Source organism: Tupaia chinensis, unplaced genomic scaffold, assembly GCF_000334495.1.
Source record: "Tupaia chinensis unplaced genomic scaffold, TupChi_1.0 Scaffold141469_1, whole genome shotgun sequence".
NCBI classification, from domain to species: Eukaryota; Metazoa; Chordata; class Mammalia; order Scandentia; family Tupaiidae; genus Tupaia; species Tupaia belangeri.
The window spans coordinates 627,556-645,895 of record NW_006201331.1 but is presented as its reverse complement, the minus strand read 5'-3'; the positions used below and the strand labels follow the sequence as shown (position 1 = coordinate 645,895).

Here is an 18,340-nt window from a genome sequence, read left to right as displayed (position 1 = left end):
AGAGCTGGGAGGAGGACTTCCAAAGAGTGACTCATGCAGAAATAGAGAGTGGGAGGGGGCTGGGCCTGAAACATGGCTGGGGGACGCTGTGGTAATAATCCTATCTAGAAAGGAGGCGGATCCACAGGTGTCCAGCTGGAGGCTGGACCTGGCGATTGCCGAGGACGGTCCATCAGTGACAGGCAGAGTGGCCCTGAAGGCCAGATACCCCGGCCCCTCAAGCCCACAAGCCCACGGCATTCTCTCCCTTCCCGTTGCTTAGATACGAGGAGGAGCTCTCTCTGCGGCCCTGTGCTGAGAATGAGTTTGTTGCCCTGAAGAAGGTAAGACAAGATGGGCAGGGAGGCAGAGGGTGAGCTGACCCAACCAGCCTCAGGACATCCGGCCCAAAGGCGTCTGTAGCCTGCCCACCCACCCCCTGGCTCCTGTGCCAGGCCTGTCAGCCATGGGAAAGAGGAGGCCCGGCCTCCTCTCACTCTGCGCCCTCTTGCGAAAAGGCAACGATTTACCGGGCCTCCACCTCCAACTCGTGCAGGCCAGAACTGGGTAGCATCATGTCTGCTCCTGCCCTGGCAGCTGCAGACATGGAAAATGCCAATCCAAAACAAAACATGAACTCTGACCCAAGTCCCCATCCCAAAGAGGAAAACAGTGACCATGGTTCCTCAGACAGGTGGCCAGGTTATTTCCAGACCCAAATCCACAAAGTGAGCCCTGAGAAATCCCATTCAAGGCTCCTTCAAACCCTGCTCCATTCAGACCCCTCTCCATGAGGGTGCTGGGTCCAGGTATGCGGTCCCAGGGCTGGGGACCCCTCTCTTCCACCTTAGCTCCATCACCTATTCACTTCACATGGGCCTCAGGGAGGAGAGGTGGGCCCCATGCTTGCCACCTGCTGACTGCTTGCCCGGGAGGTGGCCCCACTGGTGGAGGGGATGGCCCTTGCATGGCCCCCAGCCCTGGGATACGGTTCTGCTGCAGGACGTGGACACAGCCTTTCTGATGAAGGCTGACCTGGAGACCAATGCGGAGGCTCTAGCCCAGGAGATCGACTTCCTGAGAGGCCTGTATGAGGAGGTACCTGTGGCCACACTGCCCTCAGAGGGTCATTCAAGGGCAGTTCCTAGGAAGCAGTGGGCAGGAAAGTGTCTGCTGGGGAGGGAGGACAACTTATGAAGACATCGCATGGGTCAGAGGGCTCTCAGGCAGCGAGACTCTCAGAAGTCAGATGGTCAGATCTGTGGCTTGCAGGCCCCTCTGGGAGAGCTTCCCAGGGCTCTGGGTAGGGAGAGGGTGTAACAAAGAGCAAGCTGATATCTGGAGGTCCAGACTAGCTCCAGCAGAGTCCTGTACAAATCTGCTGCTCTGCCATGGGAAGATTATCCCTGTCTCCTGCTCCTGGACCCTCAGAGAGCTCACTCCTCCTCACCTGAGCCCCTTCCCCAGGAGATCTGCCTGCTCCAGTCTCAGATCTCTGAGACCTCGGTCATCGTGAAGATGGACAACAGCCGGGAGCTGGACGTGGATGGCATCATTGCTGAGATCAAGGCCCAGTATGATGACATCGCCAGCCGCAGCAAAGCTGAAGCAGAGGCCTGGTACCAGTGCCGGGTAAGGCTGGGGAGCAGGGGGTGGGGACAGGGAGGACAGAAAGGAGGACTTTCTTTCCCTGGAAGAGGGTGAGGAGCTAATGAGGGCTGTGTCACACCACAGTGACAGGGAACCCCATACACCCAGCCCCTGTCGTTTCTGCCAGGTGCCAGGCCATGACCTGCAGATCCCATGTGAGGGATCTCACAGAAAGCCCAGGCCTATCATCAGGGTGCCGGGGTGCCCGTCTTTATTTACTTGCAGACGCACCGGAAATGCTCTCTAAGCAGCATTCAATAAATACTAATTGGTGATGATGAGAAAGAGGGTGCTTCAGGCGTGGGAGGAGGCTGATGGCATGGGTGATTACTAATGGCGGAGCAGAAACAGTCATTAAGGTGGCCAGACTTACTAATTAGGGGCTTGCTGGGAAGGCAGGAGGCACAACTTGATTTAAGAAACATCGTCTCTGTCTTGCTTGCCCCGTCTGTGAATGACACCCTGCATGCACTTACTCATTAGTCTGGACACTGGCCGACTGTTTATTGAACGCCTATCTTATGCCACGCATGATTCCAGAAGCTGGAGATCCAGCCGGGAGTGGAGCAGACAGCAATCCCTGCCTTCTTGTCACTTGCACTCTAGAGACAGGAGCAGTGGGCACAGACGGTAGACAGGACAAACACATAAGGTAGATGTATGTTGGATAGTAGTGTGTATTATGGAGAAAATAAGCCAGGGTGAAGGGCAGGAGGCGTGTGAGAGTGTGCCTTTAAATAGAGTAGTCTGGACGGGCAACCTTATGGAAATGTGTGGTACCAAGAAGGTCATGAGAGTTTGACCATTTCTGTCCTCAAGGGGGTTATAGTCTTTGGAGACAGAAGTATGAACCAACCAAACCAAAAGACAGGGCAGCATGGAGGGTCTGGAAGGGACATGGAGGGCCTCCACTGAAGTGCAGCTGCAGGTTAAGAGAGTGTGATGACAGAAGCAGCAAACTGGGTCTGGAGAGACGGAGGTGTTGTCATCTGATCTGGTCTGGAAAGATGAGTTAGGTTGTGAGATGCAGAGACTGGGGGGAAAGCCTTCCAGGCTGAGGAGCAACAGGAGCCAGGACACAGAGGCTTGAGAGTGAGGTGCGTGGTGTGTGATGTGCAAAGGAGGAGGGGGCTGGACCACAGCACATCTGCAGAGCTGGGCTACATACCTGGAACTTTCCCTTCCTTCCTTCCTTCCTTCCTTCCTTTATTCCTTCTTTCTTCCTTGTTCGTTCGTTCGTTCTTTCTCTTTCTTTCTTTCTTTCTTTCTTTCTTCCTTTCTTTCTTTCTTTTTTCTTTCATTCTTTCTTTCTCCCTTCCTTCTTTCTTCCTTGTTCTTTCTTTCTTTCTTTCTTTCTTCCTTTCTTTCTTTCTTTTTTCTTTCATTCTTTCTTTCTCCCTTCCTTCTTTCTTCCTTGTTCTTTCTTTCTCTTTCTTTCTTTTTCTTTCTTTCTTTCTTTCTTTCTCTTTCTTTCTTTTTCTTTCTTTCTTTCTTTCTTTCTTTCTTTCTTTCTTTCTTTCTTTCTTTCTTTCTTTCTTTCTTTCTTTCTTTCTTTCTTTCATAGAGATTTTTGCTGTAGGGCATGTGCACTTGCCGGAGAGACATAGAGAGAAAGAAAGTGAGAAATCACTCCCTCCCCCAGGGGGATGGCCATACAGCAATACCTTCTTCTCCATTCTCCTCTCGGAATTTTGGGCACACACGCACACACGCCTGGTGTGAGTTTAAGACACCGGGTCCAGGACTCAAAATGTGGCCAACTACATGTTGAGTCCAGCAACATAACCATTACCCCATTTGGTGGTCCAATTGAGACTTTTTCTAAAGGCCACTACTCAGGAGTGCTTCCAGACAATACTCTGTTCATTTCCTGGAGTTCCATGGTGATCGGTGACTCGGTGATTCAGCTCCCAGTGACTTGGTCTATGGCCCTTCCATGGCCAGGTTTCACGCTGGCTCTTCCCTCCTTTGATTGCCCCAGGGTCACCCACCAGTCAGGTGGGCTTGGGGAATGGAATCCCATGATCTGATCCCGTCCTCTAAAATCAGAACCATAAAGACAAGTCTACTAGTTAAAGGTTGTATTTAGCTATGAGGATTACAATTTTTAAAGCAAAACTATTCAAACAAATTCAGGGCTTTTTTTTTTTTTTTTTTTTTTTTCAGATAGCTTGAAGTACAAAAACAGATTGCCCAAGAAAACATGGGAATTCTATGATACCATCAGGGACCAGAATCCTCCAGCTTTCTATTCTGCCATCTGTAATACATGTTTTCATCCTCATAGTTCCCTCATGTCCCAAGATAGCTGCAATACTTCCAATAACACATGCTCATGCCAAAGAACGGAGGGGGAAAAACATGCCACTGCATGATTTCCCACTTGAAAGAGCTTTCCTAGAAGCTTTACTAGCAATAGATATGGCTCTCATTGATTAGAAGGCTGGGAAATATTCTCTCATAGGAGCTCATTGACACCCCACCCCCAAAAATATTAACGCCAGTTCTGTTTGAACAAGAAGAGTAGAGTGAATATTTATTAGGCAACTGCAGGTTTTCCCACAGTAAACAAATAATGAATGAGCCAAAGAGAGTGATTTTGTGCTTATCTCTTGTTTCATAGTTTCTGTGCAAGATGCTCTCATCCATTATCAGAGAATCTAAAGTTGGCTTATTTTTAAGAATCTATCAATGTAATCTGTTACTATGCAGAAATTGGATTCAGAGTGCAAAGTTGTTTTTTTTTAAAAGTGTTATGCTGGGGCCAGCAGGTGGTGGTGTGGCTGAAGCACTGGACTCACACATGGCAAAGTGTAGTTCAAGTCCCAGACCTGGTAGCTTGCTCTCTCTCTCTCTCTTTCATGAGTGCACATGTCCTATAGTGAAAATAATAATAATAATAATACTTTTTAAAAAGTGTTAAACCAGAGTAACATTACATCTTATTTTCAATTGTTTTGAGGGGAAACATTCAAATTTGTAAATCCTGATGAGCAACCATGGTCTGACGTCAGCCCTTACACATTGTGCATCTCAGGTTGAGCCCAGAAAATCCTCCCAAGGTCCAAAGGGACATCCATAATGGAGAGAGCCCTTGGGAGACCTCTGATTCTGGGGTAGAGAGAACAGAACAGAACAGCTAAATGGAGAGAAGGGGATCTTGAAGCTTGGAGGAGAATTTAACAAGCCTGCAGGTTTAGGGCTGGGGGCTAAGAAGCAGCCCACATAAGAACCCCCAAACTATCTAGAAGTAGGAGAGGGACGGGAAGCAGAACAAGAATAAGAATCAGAGAGCATCCTAGCCAGGAATTCACTGGAGAAAAGAAGGGGAACAGCAAGAAAAGGGGCTAGGAGATGCCAGAGTATGAGGTCGAGAGATCTAACTTCTCTGTCCTGGCAGTATGAGGAGCTGAGGATGACCGCCGGGAACCACTGTGACAACCTCCGCAACCGCAAGAATGAGATCCTGGAAATGAACAAGCTGATCCAGCGGCTGCAGCAAGACACTGAGAACGTCAAAGCCCAGGTGAGGCTGGGGAAGCACTCCTGGCTAGGAGAGCCCATCAAAGGTTGACTCACCACCTAGAGCATGCAGAGAGGGAGCGTCTTCCCTGTGAGCACCGTGAGCGCTGCAGAAGAGGAAACAAGCCCTTTCCACAGAGCTAACCAACAGTGTGTGTGTGTGTGGGGGGGGAGGGTAGGGGAGCAGCCTCAGGAAGTAGGTCCTCAATGGGGGTCTAAAAAGATGTTCTCCACGGTCCTTTCAAACCCAAAGCCTGTAACTCCATGATCCTGAAATTCAAGGTGACTGGGTCTTTTATAAAGTCAGACCCACTCTGTTTGTCTAGGCTAGTGAAGACTAGCCAGGCACTTCAGCACTGCTAGCCTCAAAGAAATCGCCCAACATAGATGAGAGGAAAATCTCAGATCTCCTTGGGATTTTTTTTTTCTTTTCTTTCATAAAGTTTATTTCTTCCATGAGAGAGAGAGAGAGACAGTTAATTTCCAATAGGGCCTTCACACCATGACCTACGCCTGCCTCGGCCAGCCAGGATGACAGGCACATGGGTGTGTGTGTGCACCTGGTGTGTACAGGGACCTCGGGATGCTAACCCAGGACTACCCATATGACTTCAGAAAGGCAGAGCAGGACCAGCAGTTAGCGTAATGGCTAGGTCACTGGACTTCCATGTAGTCGACTGTGGTTCAAGTCGCAGACCTGGTGGCTTAAACTCACACTGGGCATGTGTGTGTGTGTGCCCAATATCCCGAGAGGAGAAAGGAGGAGAAGGGATTGTGGCGTGACCATTCCCCCTGGGGGGTGATTTCTTGCTTTCTATCTCTCTGTCTCTTTCTGTCTTTCCAACAAGCGCATGTGCCCTATAGCAAAAAACTCTTAAAAAAGAAAAGAAAAAGGCAGGGCAAAGCATTGTGTTACTGCTACACCAGCATCTGGCCCCAACCTGGAGGTGTCTGAGACAGAAAACATCCTAGGGTGAAACCCACAGCAGACTTGAACCTGGATGTAATCCCTGTGCTTGCTCTGATCTACAAGTCAGGCTCAGGTTCCAGGGACCCCTTGGTGCCTTTCTGTGTCCTCTCTTCTAGCGTTGCAAACTGGAGAGTGCCATAGCTGAGGCGGAGCAGCAGGGCGAGGTGGCCCTCAGCGATGCCAAGTGCAAACTGATGGGGCTGGAAGAGGCCCTGCAGAAGGCCAAGCAGGACATGGCCTGCCTGCTCAAGGAGTACCAGGAGGTGATGAACTCCAAGCTGGGCCTGGACATCGAGATCGCCACCTACAGGCGCCTGCTGGAGGGCGAGGAGCACAGGTGAGCTCCCTAAGGAAGAACTGGTGAAGGATAAGTGTTTATAATCAGCCCTCCGTATCTTTGGAGTCTATATCAAAGGATTCGAGAAACCTCTCATCAGAAATATTTTTTAAAAAAGTAAAAAGCAGTACAACAATATAAAGTAACACTTTTTTTAATCCAGAGTAACAACTACTTACTTCTACGGCATTTACATTGAATTAGGTATTATAAGTAAAAATGACTTAAAATTTGAGAGAACACATATAGGTTATATTTACATTTTAAGAGTATACCATTTTATATATGGGACTTGAGCATCCACAGATTTTGATATCTGCTGAGGGATCCTAGAACTAATATCCGCAGATACCAAGGGACAACTATTATCACGCACTTGTAATCCCTGTGCTTGCTCTGATCTACAAGTCAGGCTCAGGTTCCAGGGACCCCTTGGTGCCTTTCTGTGTCCTCTCTTCTAGCGTTGCAAACTGGAGAGTGCCATAGCTGAGGCGGAGCAGCAGGGCGAGGTGGCCCTCAGCGATGCCAAGTGCAAACTGATGGGGCTGGAAGAGGCCCTGCAGAAGGCCAAGCAGGACATGGCCTGCCTGCTCAAGGAGTACCAGGAGGTGATGAACTCCAAGCTGGGCCTGGACATCGAGATCGCCACCTACAGGCGCCTGCTGGAGGGCGAGGAGCACAGGTGAGCTCCCTAAGGAAGAACTGGTGAAGGATAAGTGTTTATAATCAGCCCTCCGTATCTTTGGAGTCTATATCAAAGGATTCGAGAAACCTCTCATCAGAAATATTTTTTAAAAAAGTAAAAAGCAGTACAACAATATAAAGTAACACTTTTTTTAATCCAGAGTAACAACTACTTACTTCTACGGCATTTACATTGAATTAGGTATTATAAGTAAAAATGACTTAAAATTTGAGAGAACACATATAGGTTATATTTACATTTTAAGAGTATACCATTTTATATATGGGACTTGAGCATCCACAGATTTTGATATCTGCTGAGGGATCCTAGAACTAATATCCGCAGATACCAAGGGACAACTATTATCCAGCCCTGGGGGGGGGGGGCTGCTGCGGCTATTTCCCATTCCATAGTGATTAAAAATCGAAAGAGCATGCAGTCCTTGAGCCCTCATCCCTGACTTAGTCTGCAGTGAGGGCAGGAAGGGGGAGATGCCGCTCTGTACCGCTGTGCTCCCTGCTGCAGCTACCTTGTCTTCTTTCTCTTCTTATCCCCAGGCTGTGTGAAGGCATCGGGCCCGTGAATATCTGTAAGTAGCCAAGCCAGGCCCCAGGGGCTCTGGACTCCAACACAGACACCCACAGCCCCTTCCCAGACCCTCATGCCTCCCCGGCCCCAGAGGAAGAGCTCTGTCGGCCACAAGCTCCTGGGCTGTTGAAGCCCTCCCCGCAAAGCTGCCCATATGTTCTGGGAGTTGGAACTAGGGTAGACAGGCACAGAGCTTTGGGGCCCAGAGCCATAAGGCATCGTACTGACAAAAGAAGGCTGTTCTAGAGGAAGAGGATTTGAAGCTGGCTAAGGAGGAGGGACAAGACAAGTAGAAACTGAGAGAGTGTGAAGCTGGTGTCAGCCTGGCCTGGCCAAGGCTTGGGAAAGAGGAGAGGCAGGTCGGGGACTTTGGAACAGATGACGTGGCTTAGGTGACTTCTTAGCAGATGACATGGAAGTGGGAGGCTGGGATGGGTGTCCTTAGAGGCATGGCAGCGAGTGGGAGGAGTGGTCTGGCTGAGACCTTTCAGGATAACACCCTCGAACCACACTGTGCAGGGCCCTGAGCCTCCCTTCTTGTTCCCACAGCCGTGAGCAGCTCCAAAGGCGCCGTCCTGTATGAGCCCTGTGTGGTCAGTGCACCCGTGTTGAGGGGCGAGTGCTGCTCAGGGGGCACCAGCATCCTCAAGAACAGCGGGGCCTGCAGCATTGTGGGCACCGGTGAAGTCTACATCCCCTGCGAGCCCCAGCGACTACTGGGCTGTGGCAGTAGGCAGAGCCTGGGCTCGAAGTCAGCAGCTGGGGGCAGCTCAACCAGCCCCAAGAGTTAACACTGCCCTCTGGGGGCAGGGCCTCAGCCCTGGGTGCTGCATCCCCACCAGGGTTGAAGATGAGGATAGTTCAAACCTTCCTTCTTGTACTGACTCCACATTCCCCCGGGAGATGAGTTGCCCTCAGGCTTCCTGATCTTCAAGAGCACTTTTCACTTAGCCGTGTGCAGACCCTGAGGTAGGCCCTGACCCCTGGACTGTGATAGTCAGGCCCTCATGTGGCCAAGAGAACGGCCCAACCATTCCATTCCAGGTGGGGAGGCTGGATGGGCAAGTCACAACCAGATTTGTGGACTATCCCGTGGAAGGTTTCCCCACAAAGCCAACTCTTCCCCCTCACACCTCCAGAGCTCCCCACTTCCCTACCTCTGGCTCTCACACACCTAAGGAAAGTGAACTTCCAACACTTAAACAGGCAGTATTGCAAATATGGAAAAGGAACACCCCCAAATCCCATTCTGAATTCCAAAGCCAAGGACCAAGATTTCAGGATCCCTCAGGCCCTGCCAACATACTCAACACAGAGAATCAGCCCAGAGAATCGCCTTTGGACAGTACATTTACTTGCTCAGTGTGCTGAATTCAAACTATGAAAGTAAGTCTTTTTTCCTGAGCTCCCATAGGCAGTGAAACGCCTAGAACAAAGGGCAAGTGTACATGGACTGTTTACAGGACAGATGGATAGTCGAGAACTGCCATTATTTGCTGAATGGGGTCAAGCCCCACTCCACCCCACTTCTGTACATAGTTGCCCCTCTCGCCCCTGCTCCGCTCCTTCTGTTCCTCTGGCTTTGGACCTGATCTGAACCGGGTCTCCCAGCTACTCTGGTGTAGGGCCGCCCCAGCCAGCTTCAAGGCTGGCAGCTCAAATGCCGAGGGAGGGAGGAGTTGCTGGGCTGACTCCACCTCCCAGGTGCCTCCTACCCAGCCCAGCCCAACCAGGGATCCAAGGTCTTTGCTTCTTCTGTTTCCAATAAACTGCTGCAGACTAAGGGAATCAAAATTATTCACTCTGCTCTTTGGGGTGCAAAAAGGGTGGGGGTGGTGAGGGTGGGATCAACTACGGGCAGACTTTGGGGACTGAAGGCTTGGGAATGGAAAGGAAGTTTATTATGTAAGTGGAAAAACTACCTGATAATGACTTGCAAGTGGCCTGTGGAATGAACATGCTCCACAGCAATCACTTAAAAGCTACACATCACACTCCAGCAGTTTGCAAGTCCCTTGCCACATTAAAAACCACACACCTACTGCACGTTGGCCTCCCCGCTACTTGGTGCCCTGCATATTTCTAGAGAAAAATCCTTAGGCCCTCCATCCTGGCCCACTGTCAGTGCCTACACAGCCCCAGTCCGGGGAAAGCATGGAGACGAGCTGCAGCCCATTGTGGGGGGAGGACCAGGACTGTCCTGTATCCTCTCCCCACCAGAGAGCCCCAAGACTAGTAGACAAGGTTGGTGGCAGCAGTTCCACGCTTCCCTGTTGCCTCACTCATCCCTGAAGCAGCCACTCCTCAGGGGCTCTGTCTCCCTCGTGGCTCCCCGCTGCTGAGAGTCACAGTGATGCCCCACCTCAGCTTTCCCACACGGGCCACGATCCTGTGCCAAGGCCTGCATTAAAGGCTGATGATACAGAGATGACAAAGACGCCCTCATAACCCTGGGGGGACTCAGCCTCGCAGAGGAGTCATAAATGATGATGCCAAGGAGTATGAGAACAGCAAGAAGAAGCAACTAGTGACCGTGCTTGGAAAGGGGGTCAGAGGGAGGTTCAGGAGAAGATGACCCCACAGAGTCTGCAGAGAAGTCTAGCATTACAGATGGGAGGGTAGCATGTTCAAAAGAACCCATTCATCCACAGTTTTATTCATTTGATGTTTATTTTCAAGCACTTGCCATGGGTCAGGTGGTGAATGGCATGGGGAGAACAAGACACCCCCTGGCAGGGCTGGCCTACCCAGCAGGCACCGTAGACACGGCATCTAGGCCCACGACAAGGACGTAGAATGGAGCAGCCTCCAAAAAAGTCCAGCAGTTCCTCCACACACTAAATATAATGTTATCGCTGACTCTACTCTGAGTATATACCCAAGAGAAATGAAGACGTAGATCTACACAAAAACCTGCACACGGATATGTGTTACAATATTGTTCGAAAAAGCCAAAACCTGGGAACAGCCTGCCCATCTTAGTGTCCACCAACAAACCAACGAAACAGACAAGCAAAAGGTGGCCTATCCATACAATGGAGTATGATATGCCCGTGAAGAGAAATGGATACTGACATGTGCTACAACACGGAAGAACCTTGAAATTAGGCCAACTGAAGGATCCAGTCATGAACGGCCACATATTATGTGGTTCCATTCATGTGCAAGTCCAGAATAGGGAACTCTATAGTCACAGCAGAGCAGCAACTGCTGAGGGCTGAGGGACCTGGAGAGGCTTAGCTGGAAGAGGAGGGGGCGCTAGCTAAAGGTGTCTTTTTAAGGTGATGAAAATGTTCTAAAGCTAACTGTGGTGCTGGTTGCCCATATCTAAGAATATACTAAAAAATGTTGAATGTGCATGTTAAATGAGCAAGTTTTTTGGTGATATGAATTCTATCTAAACAAGGCTGTTTTTTCATTTAAAAAAAAAAAAATGAGGTCCTGGCCCAGGTCTGTACGTCTGCCCACACCTGGCAGAGACTATAGGCCTGGGGCAGGTCACTGCTGTGAGTAATGTCATGCAGTGGCAGAACACACGGCCATGGGGACTAGAACGGAGGGGCCCATTCGAGCCACAGGACTCCAGAAGCTCCCTAGGAGGAACGTCGGCAAGGCTGAATCCTGAAGGCCAGCAGGACCTTCCGGGGAAGGAAGTTGAGCAGGGGCCCTGGCAGAAGACTCATGAGAATCTGTGGTTCCACGGATGCACAGCCCTGTGCTGCGGGAGAGGGGAGGGTAGGAATCTCAATTCTCCCTGGAAACCTTGTCTTCCCAAGTATTTGGTTAAAGGAAGAATAAAAGAGAGGGAAGGCAGATTCCCTCACACTCCCTGTGAGCTGGGCTCCAGGCCTGACATCCATCCCTTTGAGACTTCAGTTCCAGCATTCCCTAGACCCCAGCGAATGTCTTCTGAACTGAAGAGGCCATCTGAAACTACCCTGTAAACACTATCCATCCAAATAGTGGGGGGCTCCCCAGCTCAGTCCTGGATGTGAGCTCATAGGCCTGGGCCTGTCCCCTCCAGGATGTCCACCAGGATTCCTCCCTCAGGAATACCCAACAGAGTCCCCATTCTCCCTTCCTCTCTCTCTACAGGAGGCAATGACTCAAGGCTGATGGGACAAAAGTGCCTCCTGGTGGTGGCCCAGCCGTTTGCATTCCATTCCACTCAGCAGGTATCTGGACTGCTCCTTCTGGGCAACCCTGCTCTGGGGGCTGGGATGGAGGAGGGGCCGGGATGGAGGAGGAACGGGTTCTGGCACCTGCCCTCTGCAAGAAGGGGAGACCTGTCTACACGAAACCAGAACTTTACTGTATCCATGAGGCTGGGCCAGAGAACTCAGATCCCAGCCCCTTCTGGAGATCTCCAGGGAGGAAGAGATGGGGAGCACAAAGAGGCATGGGGAGGCAGGAAAGACCCAGAACAAGCAGGTCTCCATGTTTCTTGTCTCCCAGGTCCTTGTCCCCTTTCCTGCCATAGCTCTCAAGGGCTCTCCTGGAGCCGCTGTGCTCCCAGCACCCCCTGGGCTGTCCTCTGCCTCTTCCCAGAGCCCTGCCTCACCCCAGCTTCGTCTGCGTCCCAGATCCACCCACTATTTCCACTCTCCCTGGGGCTTCCAGGGACCTGGAAGGAATCCTGGCAGGGAGCTGGATTACAGAAAGTGGCTTCAGAAATGGCCCCATGAGCGCAGAATGGGGAGCATAGGACTCTTGACTCTGGCAGAAGAAAGAGGGCTGGCCCCACCACCTAAGCACCAAGTGTGGAGTCAGCTCGCATGAGCACCAGGCAAGGTTATGGAAGCGAACCCACCTGCACGCCTACCAGGAGTGACATTTTCACTCTGGACAGGTGGCAGCTGTGTGGGCAACATGAAGAACTCAGATTAAACCTGGGGGGAAAAATCACCCTTCTCGGAAAAGAAGGGGACTGAACAAGAGGAGATCTTTACCCCCACTCAGTGTTTACTGCCCACAAATGTGCTCACCACTCCCAGAGGACAGAGGTGGTGGCACTGGGCAGGGGTGCGCCCAGCCTCCCCTTCCCACCCGTCTCCTGCGGGGACTCCTGAGCTTCCTTTCTCAACAGGAGCAGGCCGCAGGTCTCAGCATGTGCACTCCCCAGCCAGTGCCTCCCTCTGGCTCAAACTCATCCCCAGGCGAAGCGGAAGCACAGAAGGAGGCGACGAAAAAGGCGGCTTAGCAAAGCGTTCTGCGCATCCGGGCTTCCCCTCTCGTCCCCCTTCACACGCATACACACACGCCCAGTCCCAGCATGCTGGGCTCCCAGATCCTGCCTAGCCAAACAGAACCAACCAGCAGGGGCCCCTCCTTCTCCCCCACCTTCCCCCCTCCTCGTCAGCATTTCTCCCTCCTCCAACTCCACAGATAGCATCGCGATGACCCAGCAACCGCACACGGTAACAGGTAACACCACCGCGGGGTGCAGTCAGTAGATCTGCAGGATTACATGCGGGCTGACAGACGACAGCCAGGAGAAACTGTCATGGCAGCAAAACCTCTGCCCTCCCTCCAACTGCCGCTGCCTAACCAGGGTGAGGGTTGGGCTATGCACCGTCTGGTGAAATGATGCCTCACATCTGTAAACTGCTGATGGCAACAGCTCATCCCGGAACCGAGGTTACGCTTGACTGGCCCCAATTACCCCCACCCCGCGGCCTAGTCAGGGGTGAAGGAAGCTGAGACAGGGACAGCCCAGGAGTGGCTCACAGGTAGTAAATACCTCAGCTACTGGAGCAGGAGGTGGGGTACAGGGCAGGAACAGGGGCAAGAGACACTGGGAGGGTGGACGAGAGCCAGTGAGAATGGGGAACAGTTGCAACCACCAGGCGCGGCCTAGTGCGCATCCCAGACATCTTCGCCTTTAATCCACAAGGTCTAATTCTGTATTACGGGTGAGGAAACTGAGGTTTAGAGAGGTCGTTGTGTGCCACAGGGGGTAGTGTCTGCCTACCAGCTACCTACAATGGCCTGTGCTTGGGGACAAGAAGCCGACTGACTTTTAGAGGGTTTATTATTGGTTTAAAGGTCTTGGTAGACAAGCACTTACTGCCTGCTACATCAGAAGCCACCTTCCCACCCTCACTGCCCACTGTCCAAGGGCACATGCTGGAGGGTAGGACACTGGGCGCCAGACAGTGACTCTGCGTAACCCATCTGGACCACATGGGAGAGGTCGAGTGTGTCCTGGAGCCTCCCTGAGAGCACCAGACACGCGTGTGCCCCTGCTTCAGCCAGCTCAGACTAGATCGTGGTGAGAGGCCCCTGGGGGAGAGAGGGTGTCTCTCCCTGAAAAAAATGAATAAACAACAACAACAACTGGGATTAATCCCATGCCCATCTGACTCCAAAATCTATATCAAGCCTCTGCCCTCATTGGTATTATCTGTGCCATCTCTCCTGTGCCTTTCCCTCTTCTCCTTCTACAAGGGTCCTCTGGTCCCCGTCCACTGTCATCTCCTGGGTCATTCTTGTCCATTTTGGAGTCTTCCTAAAGTAGCTGCAAAACCAAACGCCCTAATTCCTTTTCTTTACACCCCTTGCTCCTTTCTCCTCTGAGTCTGGACTGTGTATTCCTTCATTCAAGAACACTGATTCCATGCCTGCCATGTGCCCCACCCTGCTGAGCATGCGGGCGCAGCACCGTCCTGCCTCCTGCACTGACGCTCCAGCTGGGCAGATGGACGGTCACTGGCACTGTCATGCAGGAGACCACGTGATGACCAACACTAAGGAGAGAGGAAGGGGGGTGGCGACAAGGGGCAGGGAACTCTCAATAGGGGAAAGAAGGTGACACAGGAACAAAGACCTGGAGAGTTGGGGGACCAGGCCATGTAGCTAGATGAAGGAAAATAGTTCCCAGTAGAGAAAACATGAAGTGGTTAAGTGTCTGAGGCAGGAATTTTCCTGCCTGTTGGGGGGACAGCAGGAGGCCAGAGGGCTAGAGCAGAGTGAACAGCACGGCTGGCAGAGGGCCACGAGGCCCCTCTCCTCACGGAGCGGGAGGCATACTGTGTACAGCCTTGGGTGGCATTGACTCAGGGTATGGGGGAGCTGTCGGAGGGAGCTTTTTAAATGTATTTATTGTGAGTGAGAGAGACAGGTAGATAGCTGGTCTCAACACCACGATCCACCCCCAGCTTCAGCCATCCCAGGCCATGCGCACAGATGTGCCTGGCAAGTTCAGGGAGTTCTTCAGACTGACACTGGCAAACCTCCCGACGTGGGTCTGCCTCACAGGGCACCGGTGTTTACTATTGCACCACTGTCCAGTCCTCTATTGCAGGGTTTTAGGCACAAAAATGACATGGCCTGACACTTTTTTAAGCCTTAACACCACCCTAACTGTGGTGTTAAGACAAATCAAGGGGCAAAGGAAGAAGCTGGGAGGCCAGCTGAGAGGGTAGCTCACTAGATCCTATGAGGAATGATGGATGTGGGTCATGACATTATTTCTTACTTGGAGTCGTGCAGTATCACTTCAACATGCAGCAGAGGAGGTAGCCGGAAGCAGTGAGAGTCTAGATAAAGTTTGATAGTGGAATTTGTCAATGGATCAAATGTGGGATATAGGGAAATAAATAAATAACAGAGAAAAAGAAGATGACTCCAAGATTTGGGGCCTGAACTGCTGCAGGAACAGTGAGGTTGGCAAGTGGAAAGTATTTAGCAGGAACACTGAGGAGAACAGTTTTGGATCTATTAAGTTATAGATACCTACTTTACATCCAAACCGAGACATTGACTAAATGATGCACGTGGAGTGCAGAGGCCACTATGGGATAGAGATGTGCCCTGCAGTCGTTCATGGATGGACAGTATTTAAAGTCATGAATCCATATAGCACCAAGAGAATGGGTGTCAATAAAGATAAGAAAAACACAGGAGTCGAGCCCATGGACACTTCAGTGTCCAGAGGCTGGGAATGGGGGGAAAAAAACTGGCTAAGAATACAAAAAAAATGTGGCCAAGAATTGCTGTGGGATCTGGAAATCTCAAGAAGAAAGTGATTCAAGGAAAAGGCTGTAGTCCACTGTATCAAAGACGGCAAAGTCAAGTGAAACGAGGGAGCACAGATGTTGCCTAATTTAGCCACAGGGGAGGCCACTGGCCCAGATGCAGTCTCTCATTATTATTTTTCTGCTGCTTCTCCCTCTTAGACGTAGAGCTAATAGCTAGGCCTATGGAAAATAGAGCCCAACTAAGCTGGAAACCTATAGCCAAAAGCACACATCACCTTCCAAGTAGAATCCTACACATCCAAACATCAGCTCCCCCAGGTACAGAAGAAGCAGGTAAAACCATATCAGCTGCTAGAAAGAAAAAGGGAATCCCAGCTGTCTTTGGGTCCTGAAATAGCTGCAATATTAATAACACTATCCAGTTGCTTAGAACTTCTAATTGTCTATCTAGATGCTTACTGCTTTATATCTCCCTATTCTAACGAAACATTCATCAATAATTCAAGGAGTCTGCATGAACAGGACTATGAATTAGCCATATGGTGTATTTAGGGGCCTCAAATTTTCACCCAGACACATGGGTGAAAATTGTTGGTTGGTAAAGGTCCTCAAGGTAAATTTTTTTTTTTAATTTTTTGTAAGAGGTTTTTGCCTTAGGGCACATGCACTCACAAGAGATAAAGAGACAGATATAATGAGAAGAAAAGTGGGAAATCCCCCCCCCAAGGGGAATAGCACACCACAACCCCTTTTTCTCCAACAAGAGATAAAGAGACAGATATAATGAGAAGAAAAGTGGGAAATCCCCCCCCCCAAGGGGAATAGCACACCACAACCCCTTTTTCTCCATCTCCTCCCAGGATCTTGAGTATGCACACACACAAGCACCCAGCATGATTTTCAAGTCACCGGGTCCAGGACTTGAACCCAGAGTCCAGTGACATAACTGCTATGCCCTCTGCTGACCCCCCTTCAAGATGAATCTTATTCTACCACCAAACCTTTTTATCCCTTACTCTCAGCACCAAGCATATTGCCTAGTGCAAAAAGACATTCAATAATCATTGAATGAGTGAATAAATGAACGAATGAATCTCCTGAGTGTCTTAAGCTGGAATGTGTTTACACTAGCCCAAATGAGCTTTACTGTAGATTCAACTCTTGTGTAAACAGCCAAGTCAGATCATGGAGAATAGATAAAACACCATGTAAGTTTTTTGAGTACTTATTTTATCTACAGAGATGCAATAAGTTGTATTCTCTCCATATAATTTCTTACTTGAAGCTGTGCAGGTTCTGTGGCAGAGGGCCACGAGGCCCCTCTCCTCACGGAGCGGGAGGCATACTGTGTACAGCCTTGGGTGGCATTGACTCAGGGTATGGGGGAGCTGTCGGAGGGAGCTTTTTAAATGTATTTATTGTGAGTGAGAGAGACAGGTAGATAGCTGGTCTCAACACCACGATCCACCCCCAGCTTCAGCCATCCCAGGCCATGCGCACAGATGTGCCTGGCAAGTTCAGGGAGTTCTTCAGACTGACACTGGCAAACCTCCCGACGTGGGTCTGCCTCACAGGGCACCGGTGTTTACTATTGCACCACTGTCCAGTCCTCTATTGCAGGGTTTTAGGCACAAAAATGACATGGCCTGACACTTTTTTAAGCCTTAACACCACCCTAACTGTGGTGTTAAGACAAATCAAGGGGCAAAGGAAGAAGCTGGGAGGCCAGCTGAGAGGGTAGCTCACTAGATCCTATGAGGAATGATGGATGTGGGTCATGACATTATTTCTTACTTGGAGTCGTGCAGTATCACTTCAACATGCAGCAGAGGAGGTAGCCGGAAGCAGTGAGAGTCTAGATAAAGTTTGATAGTGGAATTTGTCAATGGATCAAATGTGGGATATAGGGAAATAAATAAATAACAGAGAAAAAGAAGATGACTCCAAGATTTGGGGCCTGAACTGCTGCAGGAACAGTGAGGTTGGCAAGTGGAAAGTATTTAGCAGGAACACTGAGGAGAACAGTTTTGGATCTATTAAGTTATAGATACCTACTTTACATCCAAACCGAGACATTGACTAAATGATGCACGTGGAGTGCAGAGGCCACTATGGGATAGAGATGTGCCCTGCAGTCGTTCATGGATGGACAGTATTTAAAGTCATGAATCCATATAGCACCAAGAGAATGGGTGTCAATAAAGATAAGAAAAACACAGGAGTCGAGCCCATGGACACTTCAGTGTCCAGAGGCTGGGAATGGGGGGAAAAAAACTGGCTAAGAATACAAAAAAAATGTGGCCAAGAATTGCTGTGGGATCTGGAAATCTCAAGAAGAAAGTGATTCAAGGAAAAGGCTGTAGTCCACTGTATCAAAGACGGCAAAGTCAAGTGAAACGAGGGAGCACAGATGTTGCCTAATTTAGCCACAGGGGAGGCCACTGGCCCAGATGCAGTCTCTCATTATTATTTTTCTGCTGCTTCTCCCTCTTAGACGTAGAGCTAATAGCTAGGCCTATGGAAAATAGAGCCCAACTAAGCTGGAAACCTATAGCCAAAAGCACACATCACCTTCCAAGTAGAATCCTACACATCCAAACATCAGCTCCCCCAGGTACAGAAGAAGCAGG

General features: G+C 50.3%; 1 protein-coding gene across 1 annotated transcript in view; it reads left to right on the top strand.

Moving 5' to 3' along the window:
- Window positions 1-9,505, top strand: part of KRT82 (keratin 82) — a 15,052-nt gene extending 5,547 nt beyond the window's left edge. Inside the window, exons 3-9 of the mRNA XM_006163173.2 lie at window positions 263-323; window positions 982-1,077; window positions 1,447-1,611; window positions 5,030-5,155; window positions 6,238-6,458; window positions 7,701-7,732; window positions 8,281-9,505. Coding sequence (XP_006163235.1) covers window positions 263-323; window positions 982-1,077; window positions 1,447-1,611; window positions 5,030-5,155; window positions 6,238-6,458; window positions 7,701-7,732; window positions 8,281-8,522 — 943 coding nt within the window. The 3' untranslated portion in view covers window positions 8,523-9,505. The remainder of the gene's footprint in view (window positions 1-262; window positions 324-981; window positions 1,078-1,446; window positions 1,612-5,029; window positions 5,156-6,237; window positions 6,459-7,700; window positions 7,733-8,280) is intronic.
- Window positions 9,506-18,340: the final 8,835 nt, after the last annotated feature.